This window comes from Myxine glutinosa, chromosome 8 (assembly GCF_964187855.1).
Source record: "Myxine glutinosa chromosome 8, kmMyxGlut1.1, whole genome shotgun sequence".
NCBI classification, from domain to species: Eukaryota; Metazoa; Chordata; class Myxini; order Myxiniformes; family Myxinidae; genus Myxine; species Myxine glutinosa.
This window is the reverse complement of record NC_136268.1, coordinates 161,607,108-161,629,932: the sequence shown is the minus strand read 5'-3', so window position 1 is coordinate 161,629,932 and position 22,825 is coordinate 161,607,108. Positions and strand designations below refer to the sequence as shown.

Here is a 22,825-nt window from a genome sequence, read left to right as displayed (position 1 = left end):
AATGGTGGGTTAACAAGGAGTGGGATATTGTAAAATGGTGGGTTAACAAGGATTGGTATATTGTAAAATGGTGGGTTAACAAGGAGTGGGATATTGTAAAATGGTGGGTTAACAAGGAGTGGGATATTGTAAAATGGTGGGTTAACAAAGAGTGCGATATTGTAAAATGGTGGGTTAACAAGGAGTGGGATATTGTAAAATGATGGGTTAACAAGGAGTGGGATATTGAGAAATGGTGGGTTAACAAGAAGTGGGATATTATAAAATGGTGCGTTAACAAGGAGTGGGATATTGTGAAATGGTGGGTTAACGAGTGCGATATTGTGAAATGGTGGGTTAACAAGGGGTGGGATATTGTAAAATGTTAGGTTAACAAGGAGTGGTATATTGAGAAATGGTGGGTTAACAAGGAGTGGGATATTGTGAGATGGTGGGTTAACAAGGAGTGGGATATTGAGAAATGGTGGGTTAACAAGGTGTGGGATACTGTAAAATGGTGGGTTAACAAGGAGTGGGATATTGTGAGATGGTGGGTTAACAAGGAGTGGGATATTGAGAAATGGTGGGTTAACAAGGTGTGGGATACTGTAAAATGGTGGGTTAACAAGGAGTGGGATATTGTGAGATGGTGGGTTAACAAGGAGTGGGATATTGTGAGATGGTGGATTAACAAGGAGTGGGATATTGTGAGATGGTGGGTTAACAAGGAGTGGGATATTGTAAAATGTTAGGTTAACTAGGAGTGGGATATTGAGAAATGGTGGGTTAACAAGGAGTGGGATATTGTAAAATGTTAGGTTAACAAGGAGTGGGATATTGTGAGATGGTGGATTAACAAGGAGTGGGATATTGTGAGATGGTGGATTAACAAGGAGTGGGATATTGTGAGATGGTGGGTTAACAAGGAGTGGGATATTGTGAGATGGTGGATTAACAAGGAGTGGGATATTGTGAGATGGTGGGTTAACAAGGAGTGGGATATTGTGAGATGGTGGATTAACAAGGAGTGGGATATTGTGAGATGGTGGGTTAACAAGGAGTGGGATATTGTGAGATGGTGGAGGGGCGGATCCAGAGGGGGTTCATTGGGTGAACGTGAACCCCCCTCACCCCCATCTGCCCCTACCTCTTCCGCCATCTGGAATGGACAGAGGTTGCTTTCACCGCTGTCAATTTGTCAGCGTGCCGGATATCTCAAAAAGTTATTGACGGATTTAGATGAAAGCTGGTGGGCAGGTTGAGTGTGTGACAAGGAAGGACAACAACACAACAGGCATTTTAAAAGGCCATTTTCCCTGCAAGAGCGGGGGTTAGCCTTGTGTGACAAGGAAGAATTGGTTCGATTTTGGTGAAGATCCGAATACGGATCCAGATACGATAATTATATAATTATATAATTGATTATTCACCATCGGGTGATAGGTTTAATAAATAGCACCGCAAAGCGGGCCTAACCCCTCCGCCCATGCATGGTGAAAGGAAGCATTGACGATCATTTGTTATTTGAAGCGAAGTTGTATACCGAGTAGGATTTTGCAGAAAAGAAATTTCATGATAGTGGCGATGTGTGGATATAATTATTGAACAGAACGATTCAAAACGATATGGCAGCTGCATGTGGGAGCATATAACACTATAACAGCATGATTGAATAAAGGAGTGGGTTATAAATTCATAGGGAGCAGCCAAAGAAGACCATAGAAAAGGATACCTTTAACTTTGAATTAATGTCAATGAACCATTGAATATTTCTATTGCAGCATGCATCGTGGCCAAATGTTTGTCTGTTCACTAACATCTTGGCTACATTGTACAAGTCTCTGACCAGACTCCTGGGGTTCAGAACATTTGTCTCTTCACTCACGTTTTGGGTTCATCGTATAACTCAATGGAATTATAATTTCATCTCCAACTCCACACTGAATTCATGCAACTGATTCTTCTCTGTGTAGTCTGCGTCTATAGTGTCTGGATGAGAGAAACTTACAGGTATCATGGCAATACGTTTGTTTAATCGTGTAGACAACAAGAAATTGCTTTGTGATAGGAATAATATGTTTCATGAACATCTGTGTGTATTTTGGGAGCCGGAATATTTGAATAAATGTGGTCAATAGTAGTCTGGTAGTCTGTTGTATAACTTGTGATGAGATGGTTAAAGTTATGCTGTTTGAGAAATGTGAAGAGCTGGCGACTTTGTGGTGATTGATGTGAATTGTCGATGTTGAAGTCTCCAAGTAGAACTGTTGGTGTGTTTTGTAGGTTTTCGCCATTCTGCTCGAAATTGACAGAAACCAATTTCAAGATGGCTGCCGTGGCGGCCATATTGAAAATCGCAGCACGCCCAGGAAATTCCCTCTACTCAACCCCAACACACACTGCAAAAATGGATTTAATCAGACAAGCCGTTCTGCTCGAAATTGACGGAAACCAAAGTTGACGGATGCCCGGATGGCTGCCGTGGCGGCCATATTGAAAATCGCAGCGCGCCCATTTTCAAAAGGAACCTTCCTCTACTCAACCCCAACAAACACTGCAAAAATGGATTTAATCAGACAAGCCGTTCTGCTCGAAATTGATGGAAACCAAAAGTTGACGGACGCCCGGTTGGCTGCCGTGGCGGCCATATTGAAAACCGCAGCGCGTCCATTTTCGAAAAGAACCTTCCTCTACTCAACCCCAACACACACTGCAAAAATGGATTTAATCGGACAAGCCGTTCTGCTCGAAATTGATGGAAACCAAAAGTTGACGGACGCCCGGATGGCTGCCGTGGCGGCCATATTGAAAACCGCAGCGCGTCCATTTTCGAAAGGAACCGTCCTCTACTCAACCCCAACACACACTGCAAAAATGGATTTAATCGGACAAGCCGTTCTGCTCGAAATTGACGGAAACCAAAAGTTGACGGACGCCAGGATGGCTGCCGTGGCGGCCATATTGAAAATCGCAGCGCGCCCATTTTCGAAAGGGACCTTCCTCTACTCAACCCCAACACACACTGCAAAAATGGATTTAATCAGACAAGCCGTTCTGCTCGAAATTGACGGAAACCAAAAGTTGACGGACGCCCGGATGGCTGCCGTGGCGGCCATATTGAAAATCGCAGCACGCCCATTTTAAAAACGTAACCTTCCTCTGCTCAACCCCAACAAACACTGCAAAAATGGATTTAATCAGACAAGCCGTTCTGCTCGAAATTGATGGAAACCAAAAGTTGACGGACGCCCGGATGGCTGCCGTGGCGGCCATATTGAAAACCGCAGCGCGTCCATTTTCGAAAGGAACCTTCCTCTACTCAACCCCAACAAACACTGCAAAAATGGATTTAATCAGACAAGCCGTTCTGCTCGAAATTGACGGAAACCAAAAGTTGACGGACGCCCGGATGGCTGCCGTGGCGGCCATATTGAAAACCGCAGCGCGTCCATTTTCGAAAGGAACCGTCCTCTACTCAACCCCAACACACACTGCAAAAATGGATTTAATCGGACAAGCCGTTCTGCTTGAAATTGACGGAAACCAAAAGTTGACGGATGCCCGGACGACGCCTGTGACGACAATACCCCTTAGCCCAATTTGGGCTGAGGGGTGAAAACGATATACAGCATGATATCTCAAAAGGTTGTGGACGTTTTATAACTAAACTTCGGTTTATCAGTGGGATACAAAACGTAAACTGTTCAACCTGGCAGAGGTATGCTCCCTACCTAGTGCTGTTCGCGTCTGTCACATGATCGTCGTGCGAGATCTCATTGGACAATCGCGTTCATCTTTTTCTTTCACGCAGCAATTAATCCAAGCCAGGTAACATTTCTCCTCTAGCTCTGTGTTAATTCCTGATACGCAGTGTTTAGATTTGTTGTAAAATATTGTCATTTAACATGACATTTATTTCAACGCCGCATTATGGTAATTTGTCATTTTTGTGACTCGGGATGAATGTGCTTCACATAATCCGTCGATATTATTGATCAGACCCTCCCCTACTCTCAAAGGGGTCAATTTAAATCGTTCCCATGACTGGCCTGCACGTTTCCCCACAATGTATGCAAATTTTGGTGGAGATCTGCCAAGCCCTTTTCAATTCGACATAGTACGTACTCACATATGGAATGGGGTATTTTAGTTTAATGCATAAACAAAGCTGTGCTGCAAGTTCTGATACACAACGTGTCTCTGTCTCTATATCTCTGTCTGTCTGTCTGTCTGTCTGTCTCGCTGTCTGTCTGGCTCTCCATGATCTCCTCCTAAACTCCTTTGCCATACAATACCTTCCCCAAAATAACAATCGCCCTTGCCCTCCTACTTACCCCATATTTTCCTTTTCTCAATTACCTGCCCTTGCACACACAATGGCTGATGATGTAAGTCTGATAGAGTGTGTTGGTTCCTCAGAAGCAGTTTCTCGGCCTGGGGTCATGCTGGGAGGTTTGCCATCCCTCTCCCAGCAGTAGTTGGGGCAGGAGTTGGTAGTTTGTTCATGGTGCCCAGGATAGCTCGCCTACTCTTCACAAAGGACACCGTGGGATCTTTAACCTCCACAAACCAGTAGACGGTATGCCTAGTTTAACATCCCTGCTGCACACATATCGATGAATGGCCGTGCCTGTGAAACACCGGGATGACAGTTTATAGCTGAGTTGGGATTCTAACCCAGGCTAGAGAGCTTTAGAGGTGAGAGTGTGTAAACCCAGGCTAGCCGGCTGTCCTGCGAGGCCTGCATACACAATCTGTGCAAGTATAAATTCTATTGTTAATTCAACATATCTCAGGATTATTGGGTATTTGAATTATTGAGTAATTATCTCCCCCACCCCTGGTCCCTGGTGTTGGGCTAGCGGTTAGGTTGCCGGCTTGGGATCCTAGGATCCTGGGTTCGAATCCCGGTCAATCGCTGAATTAACGCCAGGGGGGTTGACTCAGCCTGTCATCCTTCCGAGTTCGGGTAATTGAGTACCAGTTCACTGGTAATTCCCTGCTTGTCGTTAAAGGCGGCAAAAAGGGTTGGCGTCAGGAAGGGCATCCGGCCGTAAAACATTGCTTCAAATAGGGGACCGAAAAACAACAACAACCACAGTTCCCGAAAAAGGCCAACCCCCGCTCGCGGGGAAAAAATGGCCTCTAAAGGTGGGGGTTTTTTTTGTTTTTTTTTCTCCCCCACCCCCTCTCCACCCCCAATCCCACAAATGGCCTTGTTTTGATCAATCATGACAAATTGAATTACCAATTTATTTTTACGAGAGTTAAAGTCCAGGTGCACATCATATTGAATATTTGACATAACCACCCCCAAAACTGTTCGACATACCCTAAAACAACGGACTGCGAGTGGAAACGAAATCCGACACATACCATGCTGTTCACCCCAGAAGATGAAGCGACGCTTGCTGCTCGAATCCTCTTCACATCCTCCTCTTTCTGCTTCACTTCATCCGAATAAGCCTGAATGTTCGCGTTCACCTGCTTTTGATCACGTCCTTCCTGTTCTCCTGAATCTAGGGAAATAATCATACAATGTTAATCAACAAAAAGCAAGACGTATGAACCTTGCACCTTGTTGTACTCTCAGATGTCATCTACCTGGCGAATAACACAACATCTAGGTAGACAATGAACATCTTGCTCTACAAAGTGTGCTCAACTTAAATTTAAATGGTCACATGACACATCATGTGATGCAACACACCACTCCTTTTAAGCTGTCTTTTGTCATCTGTTCTGAGGATGTCGGCAGAGCTGCCCTCATCAGTAGTGGTTTCAACCTCGTGCACCATTGGCTTCTGGACATGAAAAATCAACCAGAAGCGTGCACTGGCATTAAATATTGACAAGAGAAAGCAGGGCGGGCAGAATACCCACTTCCTGGCTGCCATTAGTAATATGGCCGAGCATTTATGGATTGTTCATTTGCCATGGCCATTCTCCTGGGATTATGTTCATTTACAGAACATTCCAGATCAACTCCTGAATAGTGTGTTGGACTCGAGTCCACGGTCTCTGGGATGAAAAGCCAGTGGGAACGATATGGCACCATAACCCATCAAGCGTTACATCAATAACGCAGACAAGCTCACCAAGCAAGAAGACTTCAGAAAGAGGATAAAAACGTTGTTTTCAGTAAAATCAGCTCAAAATAAAACAACTTTTCATTTTGAGTATTTAAAAATAAGCCACAAGAACTACCAATCCATATCAACCACGAAACAACAATTTTTTATGCAATTTGCAATCAGAATAACAATCAATCTCAGATGTTGAAAATTTTTCCACAAAAAGAATATTCCATTACACACACACACACACACACACACACACACACACACACACACACACACACACACACACACACACACACACACACACACACACACACACACACACACACACACACACACACACACACCTGAACTTAAGATGGATTAAATTGAGATTTGTTTTGTTATTGATCTGCACATAATACCCCATAATGTCAAAGTCGATTTTTTTTTGACAATTTTTTGCAAAGTAATTAAAAATGAAAAGCAGAAATGTCTCGAGTCAATAAGTATTCATCCCCTTTGCTATGACATTCCAAATTGAGCTCAGGTGCATCTAATTTCCTTTGATCATCCTTCAGACATCTCTACAACTTCAAATTGGAGTCCGCACAATTAAACTGATTTTACATGATTTAGAAAGAAACACCTGTCCATATAAGGTCTCACAGTTGACAGTGAATGTCAGAGCAGAAACTCTACCAGGAAGTCCAAGGAACTGTCCGTATAACTCAGATATAGAATTGTGAGGAGGCATAGATCTGGGGAAGGGGATAAAACAATTTATATTGTTGAAAGTTTCCAAGAGAAAAGTGAGCTCCATCGTTAGGAAATGGAAAGAATATCGAACTACCGAGACTCTTCCTAGAGCTGGCCGTCCGACCAAACTGAGCAACCAGGCAAGAAGGACTTTGATCAGGGAGGCGACCAACAACCCAATGGCCACACTGACAGAACTACAGAGTTCCTTGGCTGAGATGGGAGAACTTGCTGGAAGGACAACAGTCTCTGCAGAACTTCACAAATCTAGGCTTTATTGGAGAGTGGCAAGATGCAAGTCACTCCTGAGAAAAGGCACATGAAAGGACGCCTGGAGCTTACAAAAAGGCAAGTGAAAAACTCAGACCATCAGGCCAAATATTCCGTTGCCTGATGAGATGAAAATTGAGCTCTTTGGCCTGAATGCAAAGCGCTATGTCTGGCAGAAAACGAGCAGAACGCATCTAACACCATCCCTACTGTGAAGCATCATACTATGGAGATGCTTTTCAGTGACGAGGATTGGGAGACTCGTAAGTATATAAGGATTGATGTACGGAGCCAAATACAGACATATATTTGAGAAGAACCTGCTTCAGAGTGCAAAATAACCTGGACTGCGGTGAAGATTTTATGTTCCAACAGGACGATGACCCCAAGCATTCAGCCAAAGCAACACTGGAATGGCTTCTGAACAAGAATGTGAAAGTCCTTGAGTGGCCCAGACAAAGCCCAGACTTGAATCCCATTGAGAATCTGTGGAAAGACTTGAAGATTGCTGTTCACTGATGCTCCCTTTTAAATTCGACAGAGCTTGAGCAAATCTGCAAGGAAGAATGAGAGAAACTCCCTAATTCCAGATGTGCAAAGCTGATACAGACAAACCCAGGAAGACTTGGAGCTGTAATCGCTTCCAAAGGCACTTCTACGAAGTATTGACTCAGGGGGCTGAATACTTATATAAATTAGATATTTCTGTATTTCATTTGCAAGTGCTCTGTAAGAAATTCTAAAAAAGGGAAATTCCACTGACATTATGAGGTATTTTGTTAGTGACAAAAAAATATATATCTTTTTAATCCATTTTAAATTTAGGCTGTTACACAACAAAATGTGAAAAAAAATCAAGGGTATGAACACTTTGTGAAGGCAATGTGTATTTAAAAACAAAACAAGTAAAATAAAATGCAACTCAGTAAAACAAACCTGCATTCCCAAACTGCAGCCATTTTGCGACAACTTTTGTCCCAGTGCCACCAATTTGTTCAGAGCAATCCATTCCACTCTCGGATGTGGGCAACTCGACGGTAGCGGCCATGTCCTTATCGTCACTCACTTCCAGATGACACGTGGCCCAACTACTTTCATCGGCATCAAGCAAAACCTCATCAGGGCAGGACTCAAGCTTTACCAGAGAAGAGGGAACAGATGTTAACTTTGTGTATTTCTGTTGTCCTTGAGGCAAAACGATGGCGTTCCAAACGAGAGTGTCTCTCTCAGCCCCACCTTCTGGTTTTCCATTTTCTCCATGCACAAAATCTTCCATCAATGCGCTGTCAGTGCTACGGGAGGATCCTGGACTCTCGGGTATTGAAGGTAGTGCATCGACGGAGCCCTGCATGTCACAGTCGCTTTGTTGTAGTGCCAAGCTTGGGAAACCAATGTCTTTTTCAATATCTGAAAAACTGACCGTCTCCAAATCAACTTCAGGGGTCTCAGTCACAGTGTCAACATCCTCAACACTGAACATCTCTTGCACTGCTGCATGTTCAACAATGTCTGCAACCTTGTGCTTGCACGGTTGGTTCGATTCATTGCTGTTAGCCACCAAATGCAGCCGATTGGTTTTGGAAGCTGTGCCCGCCATAGTATCGAGGTCCTCTACTACGTTGGCGCCATCATTCTGTATGAGTAGTTCATTTTCATCCTGATGATGTGTTTGTGGAACTGCGATGACGTTCTCATAGTCTCCACTACTCCTGCTTTTTAGGCTCCATACCTCACAAACGTTCTCCATTGAAGCTTTGCAATTTAAAATTTTGGTCACGGGACCTAGTCTACCTTCGCTTGATACATTGCAACTCGAGGTCTCACAGCTCCCATCACTGACATTGTGGGCAATTTGTGTCTCAGTGACTTTGAAATTCGGAAGACTTTTCAGAACATCATCATCATTATTATCTTCTGATCGTGACTGCTGCAAGCAACCCCAAAATGGTCCTAAAGCAAGAAGAGAGTCTCGTTTTAAGGAGGAACCCCTTGTAGACCCACTGACTATTCTGTGCTGCTTCTGAGGGGTCTTACTATTCCAGGTCTTATTACCGTCATAGGAATGTGTACCGTTAGATGGGAAGCCCTTACTGGACTCCGAAGAATCGTGCAAAGACCGACGTTCATTGTGATTTCCAGAATCACGGCTCCATTGTCCGAAGCTATAACGCCGTCGATGCAATGTAAAAGAAAAAGCACGAAATATTCCACGTTTCTTGGTCCCCGTTTGCTTTTCCTCAATACAAGGGGCTGAAACAGGGTGAGAAGGACGAATCAGACATTGTGCAGGAGGACTGAGGCCTTCGGGGTCTGCGCAGAATGGATCCCGTTGATTGGAGCCAATGTAAGATAACGTGGGCAGGTGAGATGCAATTGAGGCCTTATGGGTCGCCTTGTCTTTGTCACCCATGGCAACTCAAATTTCCAGAGTCCACAGAGCAGAGAGCATGTTCGTCTTGTGTTTTCCTCAAACATGTATGCTTCCTGCATTGCAGACACAAAACAATTAAAAAAAATTAGAGAGTGCAGACCCTCGCCAGGATGTGTTTGTGTGGCGTTTTTTGTGTGGTATTTAATAGATGCTGTGTTTGCGTGGTTTATTGACAGATTTGTGTTCAATCCAATATGGCTGCCAAACACGTGGCCGATGATTTAATTCTCCCATACAATTTTTGTGTATATCACGCTCAAGAAACTTCAAACTGATCGAATCAAGCATTCTACTTGTCTAATATCACAATAATGAAGGCACTGATGACATCATCACAAATATATGTTATTCTTCATTGGGAGTACTTAACAATAAGCCACGTTTCAACTTATTCCATACGTCGGTTTTGTGAATATAGATGTGCAAAGTTTTTGATTTTTCCAAGATGGCACCCATACCACGTGACCTATGACGTCATAATCATTATAAAACTCTATTGGATGGTGAACATTTCTTGGCAACCGGACCAACGGTTGCAAAGAAAAGCATGCTCACGTTCTGTGAGGACAAACAGACAGATAGACAAACAAAAAGGTAAACAGACAAAGAAACAGATAAACAGACAAACAAACAGGTAAACAAACAGGTAAACAAACAAACGTAAACAAACAAACAAACAAGTAAAGATACATTCAAAGTACACCGCCCCCATGCCAAATAATTAAATATCCTACAGCGCGGCATTGCCGGGTCGCCTCCGGTGCCCGGCAATACCGCGGTGCAGCTCTTAGAGAGTGCATTGGGAGGGAGAGGTGTACAATAATTGATTAATTTCACAATTAAAATCAATAAAAGATTATCATAAAATATTTTCTCAATCAATTGGCTAATAGCATAACTAAACCATTTGTGCTTCATCCGAAGATGTATCTTTTAGAAATTTAATTAAATAATTCATTAATAAAAATTAAATAATTAATTGATTAATCAATAAATTATTAATCGATTAAATAATTAATCAATAAATCAAAAAGATCCTTTATAGCCACATCACCTGGTCACTGTCATGTACAAATATTAGCTTCCTAGCTCAAAAGGTGCCTGAGATATTGCCCAGATGAGAAAGAAAATAAATAAATGATTATAATGAAAAGAAATAAATAAAAATCATAAAAAAATTAAATAGTTAATCAATTGGCTCATAGAATACATAAACCACCACCATTTCATCAGAATCTGTAACTTAAATTTTTTAAATTAATTAAGTCATTCATTGAATAATTAAATAATTAATCGATTAATTAATTAATCAATAAATAAAAAATACCTTTTACAGCCAAATCACTTGGTCATTGTCCTGTCCAAATATCAGCTTCCTCGCTCAAAAGGTGCCTGAGATATTGCCCAGATGAGAAAGAAAATAAATAAAGAATTAATAAAGAAAATAATTTAAAAAATTTTTTTTTTAATCAATTCGCTAATAGAACAAAAAACCACCACCATTTCATCCGAATCTGTAACTAATAAAAAATATATATATTAGTCATTAATCAAATAATTAAATAATTAATCGATTAATTTATTAATTGATTAATCAATAAATCAAAAATAGCCTTTGCAGCCAAATCACTTGGTCATTGGCATGCCCAAATATCAGCTTCCTAACTCAAAAGATGCCTGAGATAATGGTCAGAAGAGAAAGTAAATGTATAAGTACTTAATTATTCGCTGATAATTAAATAACTCATCAATTAATTGATTAATCAAAAAACAAAAAATGGCGTTATTGACAAAGTACTTGCTCACTATTGTGCCGAAATTTCAGCCTCCGAGCTCAAAGGATGGTTGAGATATCGCCCGGACAAACAAGAAAACAAGTACAGATACATTCAAAGTACACCGCCCCCATGCCAAATAATTAAATATCCTACAGCGCGGCATTGCCTGGGTGCCTCCGGCGCCCGGCAATACCGCAGTGCAGCTCATTGAGGCTGCATTGGGAGGGAGATGTGTACACTAATTGATTAATTGTATAATTAAAATTAATAAAACATTATCGCAAAATATTTTCTTAATCAATTGGCTAATAGCATAACTAAACCACTAGTGCTTCATCCGAAGATGTATCTTTTAGAAATTTAATTAAATAAGACATTAATAAAAAATGAATAGTTAATTGATTAATCAATAAATAATTAATCGATTAATCAATAAATAATTAATCGATTAAATGATTAATCAATAAATCAAAAATATCCTTGATAGCCACATCACTTGGTCACTGTCATGTCCAAATATTAGCTTCCCAGCTCAAAGGGTGCCTGAGATATTGGCCAAATGAGAAAGAAAATAAATAAATGATCAATAATGAAAATAAATAAATAATAATCATTAAAAAATTAAATTATTAATCAATTCGGTCACAGAACACATAAACCACCACCATCACCACCATAAACCACCACCACCATAAACCACCACATTCATCAGAATCTGTAACTTTAAAAAAAAAAAAAATTTTTGTAATTAATCGAATAATTAAATAATTAATCGATTAATTGATTAATTGATTAATCAATAAATCAAAAATATCCTTGATAGCCACATCACTTGGTCACTCATGTCCAAATATTAGCTTCCGAGCTCAAAAGGTGCCTGAGATATTGGCCAAATGAGAAAGAAAATAAATAAATGATTAATAATGAAAATAAATAAATAATAATCATTTTAAAAATAAATTATGAATCAATTCGGTCAGAGAACACATAAACCACCACCATTTCATCAGAATCTGTAACTTAAAAAAAAAAAAATTTAGTCATTAATCGAATAATGAAATAATCAATCAATTAATTGATTAATTGATTAATTATTAAATCAAAAATAGCCTTTGCAGCCAAATCACCTGGTCATTGGCATGTCCAAATATCAGCTTCCTAACTCAAAAGGTGCCTGAGTTAATGGTCAGAAGAGAAAGGAAATTTGATTAATTAAATAAGTACTTAATTAATCGCTAATAATTAAATAACTCCTCAATTAATTGATTATTCAAAAAACAAAAAATAGTTTTTGACAAAGGACTTGCTCACTACTGTGCCGAAATTTCAGCTTCCTAGCTCAAAGGATGGCTGAGATATCGTCTGGACAAGAAAACAAGAAAACAAACAACCAGAGTGAAAACCGAGTACTCCCTTTCAGCGTGCGTCACTGCCGAGCCCCCTTCGGTGCCCGGCAATGACGTTTTGCAATGCCTTGAGATGGCAGAGGAAAGGAGCGGTGTACAACAACCAGAGTGAAAACTGAGTACTCCCTTTCAGCGTGCGTCACTGCTGAGCCCCCTTTGGTGCCCAGCAATGATGTTTTGCAATGCCTGGAGATGGCATAAAGGTGCGGTGTACAACAACCAGAGTGAAAACTGAGTACTCCCTTTCAGCCTGCGTCACTGCCGAGCCCCCTTCGGTGCCCGGCAATAACGTTTTGCAATGTCTGGAGATGGCATAGGAAAAGAGCGGTGTACAACAAGAAAGCAAGAAAACAAGCAGCAAGGAGAGGAAGGGGAGTGGCTCATGTTTCTGAGTGAATGTGGCTCACGTTTCTGAGTTAAGTGTGATGCCGATCAGGAAGAAGAAGAAGCCATACTACCAAATTCGTACACTTTTTTTTTTTGTATACTGAATCGAGGCTCGTGAAAGAGCTAACATTTATTTCACAAACAAATCAACCAGACAAACAAAATATACAAAAAGAGGGAGCGGAAGACAAGATGGGGAGAGAAGGGGAAGCACACAACCACAACATTTGAGAGCAGGGAGAAGTTTGGGAGGGAGAGGGCTTGGAGGCAGGAGGCGTGGGAAGGGGAGGGGGGGGGGGGAGAGGTATAAAACACAAGGGGACCGAAATTTGCGGGGGTAGAAAAGATCAAGGTTTTGGATGGGGGAGGATAAGAGATGGTGGTGAACAGCTGTTTTAAAGACCTGGAGGGTGGAGTGGGATTGAAGAGAGTGAAGGAGTTTGTTCCAGAGGCGGGAGAAAAGAGGAATGAAGGAGTGAAGGTGAGCAGAAAGTCTTGATTTTGGCAGTTTAACCATAAGAGGGTTGCAGGCAGATCTTGTGCGACCTGTAGGAATATTTGGGGGACAGAGCCCAGAGAGGGCTGGGGGGGCAAGGCCAGAGAGGAGTCGGTAGAAGACGGAAAGACCACCAACCTGCCTGCGGTGAGTGAGTGAAAGGCCCTTGGAGTTAGCTTCATCGCGGGAGATTCCAATGATTCTGAACGCTTTGGTTTCAACAGCGTGAAGACGGGCTAGGTGTGAGGCAGGAGCACCAGACCAGAGGGGAGAGCAGTATTCCATAGAGCTGCGGATGAAAGCCTTGTATGTGGTGAGGAGCTCAGGTGTGCCAAGGAAGGACTTCGCACGACGGAGGATGCCCAGTCGGCGACTGGCTTTGGAGGCCAGATTTGAAATGTGGTTTTACCAGGAAAGATCATGGCAAATAGTGAGACCCAAAAGCTTGAGTGACAGAACTTCTTGGAGAGGATTATTCAGAAAGTGGATGGGAGGGTTTTCCAGTCGGTCTTTTCGGAGAGACATCGTAAGAGTGTGAGATTTATCAGGATTGAAAGACATGTTCCATTTGTTTGCCCAGTCTGTGATTTTGTCCAGGTCTGCAGAGAGTGAGGAGGCTGCAGACTGCCGATCTGAGGGATGAGGAATGGAGCGACAGAGAGTAGAGTCGTCAGCAAAGAGATTTTTTTTGTTTGTTTTTTGTATACTGAATCGAGGCTCGTGAAAGAGCTAACATTTACTTCACAAACAAATCAACCAGACAAACAAAACACACAAAAAGAGGGAGCGGAAAACAAGATGGGGACAGAAGGGGAAGCACACAAACATAACATTTGAGAGCAGGGAGATGTGTGGAAGGGAGGGCTTGGGGGGAGGAGGCGTGGGAAGGGGTGGGGGGGGGGGGTGGAGGGAGAAGTATAAAACACAAGGACACCAAGGACTTCCAGGACAGAAGTTGGTATTTCAAAAAAGTGGAATTGGGGTGAAATTAGCGGGGGTAGAAAAGATCAAGGTTTTGGATGGGGGAAGATAAGAGATGGTGGTGAACAGCAGTTTTAAAGACCTGGAGGGTGGAGTGGGATTGAAGAGAGTGAGGGAGTTTGTTCCAGAGGCGGGAGAAGCGAGGAATGAAGGAGTGAAGGTGAGCAGAGAGTCTTGATTTTGGCAGTTTGACCATAAGAGGGTTGCAGGCAGATCTTGTGCGACCTGTAGGAATATTTGCGGGACAGAGCCCAGAGAGAGCTGGGGGGGCAAGGCCAGAGAGGAGTCGGTAGAAGACGGAAAGACCACCAACCTGCCTGCGGTGAGTGAGTGAGAGGCCCTTGGAGTTAGCTTCATCGCGGGAGATTCCAATGATTCTGAATGCTTTGGTTTCAACAGCGTGAAGACGAGCTAGGTGTGAGGCAGGAGCACCAGCCCAGAGGGGAGAGCAGTATTCCATTGAGCTGCGGATGAAAGCCTTGTATGTGGTGAGGAGCTCAGGTGTGCCAAGGAAGGACTTTGCACGACGGAGGATGCCCAGTCGGCGACTGGCTTTGGAGGCCAGATTTGAAATGTGGTTTTCCCAGGAAAGATCATGGCAGATAGTGAGACCCAAAAGCTTGAGTGACAGAACTTCTTGGAGAGGATTATTCAGAAAGTGGATGGGAGGGTTGTCCAGTCGGTCTTTTCGGAGAGACATCGTAAGAGTGTGAGATTTGTCAGGATTGAAAGACATGTTCCACTTGTTTGCCCAGTCTGTGATTTTGTCCAGGTCTGCAGAGAGTGAGGAGGCAGCAGACTGCCGATCTGAGGGATGAAGAATGGAGCGACAGAGAGTAGAGTCATCAGCAAAGAGATACAGAGGATTTTCAAGAGAGTCAGAGAGATCATTGATGAAGACCAGAAAAAGCACAGGGCCCAGAACACTGCCTTGTGGAACTCCAGCCTGAACAGGAAGAGGAGATGAGAGAAACCCATTCAGGGCCACACGTTGACTACGACTAGAGAGGAAGTCCGCCAGCCATGCGTGGAGATTTCCATTGATACCAAAAGAGGAGAGTTTGGTGAGCAGAGCGGGGTGCCAGACCGTATCGAAGGCACGTGATATGTCAAGGGAGACTGCTCGAATTTCCTGTTTGGCGTTAAGGACCTCCATCCATTGTTGAAAAAGCAGAAGCAGCATGTCCAGAGTAGAGTGACCAGGTCTGAAACCAAATTGATGATCAGAGATCAAGCCATTGGAGAAGAGGAAAGATTTCATATCTGAAGCAATGACGGATTCCATGACGGATTCCATGACTTTGCTGATAATTGGGGAGAAGGCTGATTGGTCTGTAGTTGCTGGGATCTGTTTTTGCACCTTTTTGTGCAAAGCGGTGATGTTGGCTGATTTCCAAGCAGATGGCAGATGACCTTGAGCAAAAGAGAGGGTGAAGAGAACAGAAAGAGGGAGTGAAAGAGCGGAAGCACATGATTTTAGGACCCGTGGGCTGATGCCGTCAGGACCAGTTGCAGAATCAGAGTCGAGGGTTGACAGAAACTTTTCCACCTTGTCATCTTTTTTTCCACCTTTTCCATCTGTCATCAAAAACCTTTCCACTTCCGGAATTGTTTGATTTATTTGTATTGAAATGTCTGGAAATGTCTGGAAATTGTTTTGTATTTATTGATGTGAATGTCTACTTGTATATAACTGTCATTCATTTAAAAAGGCTTCGGCACTATCGAGCGATTTAAAAAAAAAAAAAATTTTTACTCCAAAAAAACGAACTTTTTTTTTTCAATTTTTTTTTTTGGGCCTAAAACACTCCCAGGCACTCACTGATGAACCTCTGAAAGTTTGATGAAGATCCATCCAGCCATCTCTGAATAAAACGCGGACACACAGGCAACTCGCGTTTATATATATATATATAAATCGGAATTGAAATTTAATTCAAAAATTGATCCAGACGTCTATTCTCTTTCAAACATTCAAACCGACAGAGGTAGTTATTTATCACAGCATCTGTATAATTTTCATCCTTTTACTCAACTCAGTTTCGCTGTTATTTGGTGGAGCAAAAAGACAACTGGGCTTTATAGATATTTATATATACAAAACATGTCAGGTCAATTTATAAAAGCAAAGGTATATCAGATTTTCACCTAAGTTCACTCATAGGTAACATTCCTTCGCCTCTGGTAGCCTCACTCTCGGTTGATTGCCAAATAAGATTTTCCAATTCCAACCTACATCATGGGTAGTAGGGTGTTGCATCATCGAGCAAGTCGTCCTTTCATTTGGGGCATTAGATTTCAATTTTTTCCATGCAGCAGTTTTTGAGATGTAGAGGTGCAACGTTTTTCACTTTTTCCAAGATGGTGCTGTACCACATGACCCATGACATGCTAATTGTCATTAAAATATTCTGCAGGAAGAGGTGCTTCCAGGGGGAAAATTTGGTGGGTAATAACGTAATAACGCACAGGGTACTACAGGGTAATAACGCACAGGGGAATAACGTATCTTCAAATGCACGGCATCGCCGGGGGGGGGGGGGGGGCCTTCAGCGCCAGGTAATGCTGCCGCGCAGCCCATGGAGATGTTATTGGGAGGGAGAGGTGTACAATAATTGATTGATTGTGTAAATAAAATAAATAAATGATAATCGTCAACTCATTTCTTAATCAATTGGCTAATAGCATACCTAAAACACCAGTGTTTCATCCTGAGCTGTAACTCTTTGAAAAGTAATTAAATAATCAAAAAAATTGATTAATTGATTAACCAATAAATAATTAATCGATTAATTGATTAATCAATTAATTTGAAATGTTCTTTATAGCCAAATCAGGTTTTTTTGTAATCCGAGATGGTTTCATACAAACCGAGATGGTTTCATGCTACACCAATGGCGAAAATATCCGAGGGCTGCCAGAAATTTGACAGGTAATAACAAGTACAGATACATTCAAAGTATACCACCCCCATGCCAAATAAATACCAGATGGTATTCATAGGATACTTACCCTGCACAGCCAACTCTTCTGTTTTTGAAGGGTTTTTTTTTTTTTTTCATCCAATATGTCTACCAGACCACGTGAGCGATGACATCATAAATTTATATTCTCCAATATAATTGTTGCGTAGACCACGCTCAAGAAATTTCAAGCTCACACCAAGCATTGTCCCTGTCGAATTATGGCATCATAATTATGGAACCAATGACGTCATCGTTAACAACACTTATTCCCCATGTGGAGTTCTTTAAAATGAGCCACGTTTCAATTTTTTCCATGGAGCGGTTTTGGAGATATAGAGGTGCAACGTTTTTCAGTTTTTCCAAGATGGTGCTGTACCACATGACCTATGACATGCTAATTATCATTAAAATATTCTGCAGGAAGAGGCTCTTCCAAGGGGAAAATTTGGTGTCAATCAGACCAACAGTTGCAGAGAAAAATAAATTCATACTGATCGGATCAAGCATTATATTTGTCGAATTATGTCAAAACGAAGGCACCGATGACATCATTAACACATCTCATTTCCCATGGGGAGTACTTAACAATGCACCATGTTTCAATTTTTTCCATGGAACAGTTTCGGAGATACAGAGGTGCAACGCTTTTTGATTTTTCCAAGATGGTGCTGTACCACATGACCTATGACATCATAATTATCATTAAAATATTCTACAGGAGGAGGCGCTTCTACGGTGAAAATTTCGTGTCCATCAGACTAAGCTGCAGAGAAAAATAAATTTCATACTGATCAGATCAAGCATTCTACTTGTCAAATTATGATGTCATAATGAAGGCACCGATGACATCATCATTAACATATCTTATTCCCCATGGATATTACTTGAAAATGAGCCATATTTCTTCTTTTTTTCCATTGAGCAGTTTCAGAGATACAGAGGTGTAACGTTTTTCCAAGATGGCGTCCATATCACGAGACCTATGACATCATAATTATGAATTAAAATTATACAGGCGGAGGCTGGTGTTGAGCCTGGTGTTGGGCTAGCGGCTAGGGTGCCAGCTTAGGATCCTAGGATCCTGGGTTCGAATCCCGGTCGATCGCTGAATTAACGCCAGGGGGGTTGACTCAGCCTGTCATCCTTCCGAGGTCGGCTAATTGAGTACCAGTTCACTGGTAATTCCCTGCTTGTCGTAAAAAGGCGACAAAAAGGGTTGGCGGCAGGAAGGGCATCCGGCCGTAAAACATTGCTTCAAAAAGGGGACCAGAAAAAACAACAACAACCACAGTCCCCGAAAAAGGCCAACCCCCGCTTCGCGGGGGAAAATGGCCTCTAAACGGTAGGTTTTTTTTTTTTTTTTAGGCACTCCTATAATAAAATGTTTGTGTCAATCGGACCAACAGTTGCCAAGATAATGAATTTTAAAAAATGCAGACATGCATGCACACACAAACTCCACACGTACGCCACACGTACGCAACCGATCGCCTAACCCTGCTTTTCTCTTTGCAAGCCCAGGGTAATAACATCTTCAAATGCACGGCATTGCCGGGGGGTGCCTTCAGCACCAGGTAATGCTGCCGCGCAGCCCATGGAGATGTTATTGGGAGGGAGAGGTGTACAATAATTGATTGATTGTGTAATTAAAATAAATAAACGATAATCGTCAACTCATTTCTTAATCAATTGGCTAATAGCATACCGAAAACACCAGTGTTTCATCCGGAGCTGTAACTCTTTGAAAAGTAATTAAAGAATCCAAAAAAATTGATCAATCGATTAATTGATTAATCAATTAATTTTAAATGTCCTTTATAGCCAAATCAGGTTTTTTTGTTAACAAAGTCGAGGCTCCTGTAAGAGCCAACACATAAAACACAAAGCATAAACAAACAGAAACACACATGAAACATAATAAAGGGAGCGGGAGACAAGAGGGGGAAGAGAAGTTGGCTGAGACAGTTGGTCATTGTCGTGTCCGAATATCAGCTTCCTAGCTCAAAAGGTGCCTGACATATTGCCCAGATGAGAAAGAAAATAAGTACCAAATAAATCTATAATAATTTAGTAACTCATCAATTAATTGATTTATAAAAAATATATCAAATACTGTTTTTTTGCCAAAGTATTGCTCACTATCGTGCCCAAATTTCAGCTTCCTAGCTCAAAGGATGGCAGAGATATTGACCGGACAGAAAAAGAAGAAAAAGCAAGAAAGAAAACAACTGGAGTGAAAACTGAATACACCCTTTCAGTGCACGTCATCGCCGGGCTCCCTTCGGTGCCTGGCGATGTTATGCAGTGCCTGGAGATGGCATCGGAAAGGAGCGGTGTAAAACAAGAAACCAGATTGAAAACTGAATACACCCTTTCAGTGCACGTCATCGCCGGGCTCCCTTCGGTGCCCGGCGATGACGTCATGCAGCGCCTGGAGATGGAATAGGAAAGGAGCGGTGTACAATTTTTTTTATTTTTTTTTATTGTATACTGAATCGAGGCTCGTGAAAGAGCTAACATATATTTCACAAACAAATCAACCAGACAAACAAAACACACAAAAAGAGGGAGCGGAAGACAAGATGGGGAGAGAAGGGGAAGCACACAACCACAACATTTGAGAGCAGGGAGAAGTGTGGGAGGGAGAAGGCTTGGGGGCAGGAGGCGTGGGAGGGGGAGGGCGGGGGGGAGAGGTATAAAACACAAGGGGACCGAAATTAGCGGGGGTAGAAAAGATCAAGGTTTTGGATGGGGGAGGATAAGAGATAGTGGTGAACAGCTGTTTTAAAGACCTGGAGGGTGCAGTGGGATTGAAGAGAGTGAGGGAGTTTGATCCAGAGGCGGGAGAAAAGAGGAATGAAGGAGCGAAGGTGAGCAGAAAGTCTTGATTTTGGCAGTTTAACCATAAGAGGGTTGCAGGCAGATCTTGTGCGCCCTGTAGGAATATTTGGGGGACAGAGCCCAGAGAGGGCTGGGGGGGCAAGGCCAGAGAGGAGTCGGTAGAAGACGGAAAGACCACCAACCTGCCTGCGGTGAGTGAGTGAAAGGCCCTTGGAGTTAGCTTCATCGCGGGAGATTCCAATGATTCTGAACGCTTTGGTTTCAACAGCGTGAAGACGGGCTAGGTGTGAGGCAGGAGCACCAGACCAGAGGGGAGAGCAGTATTCCATAGAGCTGCGGATGAAAGCCTTGTATGTGGTGAGGAGCTCAGGTGTGCCAAGGAAGGACTTCGCACGACGGAGGATGCCCCGTCGGCGACTGGCTTTGGAGGCCAGATTTGAAATGTGGTTTTCCCAGGAAAGATCATGGCAAATAGTGAGACCCAAAAGCTTGAGTGACAGAACTTCTTGGAGAGGATTATTCAGAAAGTGGATGGGAGGGTTTTCCAGTCGGTCTTTTCGGAGAGACATCGTAAGAGTGTGAGATTTATCAGGATTGAAAGACATGTTCCATTTGTTTGCCCAGTCTGTGATTTTGTCCAGGTCTGCAGAGAGTGAGGAGGCTGCAGACTGCCGATATGAGGGATGAGGAATGGAGCGACAGAGAGTGGAGTCGTCAGCAAAGAGATAGAGAGGATTTTCAAGAGAGTCAGAGAGATCATTGATGAAGACCAGAAAAAGCGCAGGGCCCAGAACACTACCTTGGGGAACTCCAGCCTGAACAGGAAGAGGAGATGAGAGAAACCCATTCAGGGCCACACGTTGGCTACGACCAGAGAGGAAGTCCGCCAGCCATGCGTGGAGATTTCCATGGATACCAAAGGAGGAGCGTTTGGTGAGCAGAGCAGGGTGCCAGACCGTATCGAAGGCACGTGAAATGTCAAGGGAGACAGCTCTAATTTCCTGTTTGGCGTTGAGGACCTCCATCCATTGTTGAGAAAGCAGAAGCAGCATGTCCAGAGTAGAATGACCAGGTCTGAAACCAAATTGATGATCAGAGATCAAGCCATTGGAGAAGAGGAAAGATTTCATATCTGAAGCAATGATGGATTCCATGACTTTGCTGATAATTGGGAGAAGGCTGATTGGTCTGTAGTTGCTGGGATCTGTTTTTGCACCTTTTGTGTGCAAAGCGGTGATGTTGGCTGATTTCCAAGCAGATGGCAGATGACCTTGAGCAAAAGAGAGGGTGAAGAGAACAGAAAGAGGGAGTGAAAGAGCAGAAGAACATGATTTTAGGACCCGTGGGCTGATGCCGTCAGGACCAGTTGCAGAATCAGAGTCGAGGGTTGACAGAAACTTTTCCACCTTGTCAGGAGGAAAGGACACAGAGTCCAGGAGCAGCTGGGTACGACTGGGTATGGTGGGTACAGAGAGGGATGGGTTTGGGAAACAAGATTTAGAGACAAACAAACAAACAAACACAGAGTTGAGGCATTCAGCTTTTTCACGTGCGGAGTCAGCCGTTAAGCCGTTTGAGGTGAGGGAGGGGATGGAGGGGGAACAAACACCAGAAACAGATTTGACCAGACGCCACCAGGATTTGGAAGAGGGAGACAGATAAGAGCGTTCGGTCTTGAGAACGGTGAGATATTGTTTCCTGGCTCTCCTGAGGGTGGACACACACTTGTTTCGGGCTTTGTGAAAGGAAATGAGATTTCCTTCCGTTGGATTTGCTTTCCAGGAGACGAAAGCAAGTTGTTTCAGGGCAACAGCCTCACCACAAGATTCCGTGTACCATGGACGGGAGGACGAGTATGACAACTGAAGACGAGATGGGATAAATCTGTGCATGAGAGAGAGCAATTTACTTTGAAAGAATTCCCAGGATGAGTTGATGTCAGAGGCGGTAGAGATGGGAGACCAGTCCAGATGATTGATGGCTGCTTGAAGACCGTGCCAGTTGGCCTGAGTGAAATGCCAGACTCGTCGACGCTGAGGAGGCTCTCTGAGAATGGTCAGAGAGATGTCCACTTTGACAAGCACATGATCAGATGAGCCGATTGGAGCAGAAGAAGAGCAGCAGACATTTTCAGGGAAGTTTGTCATAACCAAATCCAGAAGAGAAGATGCTCCGTTGACTGAGATCCGGGTCGGGAAATTGACAGATTGTGTCAGTCCCAGTGAGTCGCAGAAGTCCTTTGCTGAAGAGCCATGGCTGGTGAGAGAGGTACCCATACCCAGCCAACTGGCATGGTGACAATTGAAATCACCACATATGAGGAAGAGAGAGTTGGGATGGGTAGATAGAAGTTGGTCCATATTATCAGACAGTGAGATGTAGATGGAGTCATCGCTGTTTGGTGGACGGTACAACACACATATGAACAAAAGGTGGGAGCGAAGGGGAAGCCGTTGCCAAAGGTATTCCTGG

The 22,825-nt window shown here is 43.0% G+C and overlaps 1 protein-coding gene across 4 annotated transcripts in view; it reads right to left on the bottom strand.

The window, feature by feature from the left end:
• LOC137433060 (uncharacterized) overlaps nucleotides 1-22,825 on the bottom strand; it is a 214,014-nt gene that overhangs the window by 165,241 nt on the left and 25,948 nt on the right. For all 4 annotated transcript variants that reach the window (XM_068125489.2, XM_068125486.2, XM_068125487.2 and 1 more), the window contains exons 2-3: nucleotides 8,004-9,551; nucleotides 5,356-5,498 (exon numbers count right to left, since the gene is read on the bottom strand). In XM_068125489.2, the coding sequence (XP_067981590.2) occupies nucleotides 5,356-5,498; nucleotides 8,004-9,477 (1,617 nt within the window). In that variant the 5' untranslated portion in view covers nucleotides 9,478-9,551. The remainder of the gene's footprint in view (nucleotides 1-5,355; nucleotides 5,499-8,003; nucleotides 9,552-22,825) is intronic.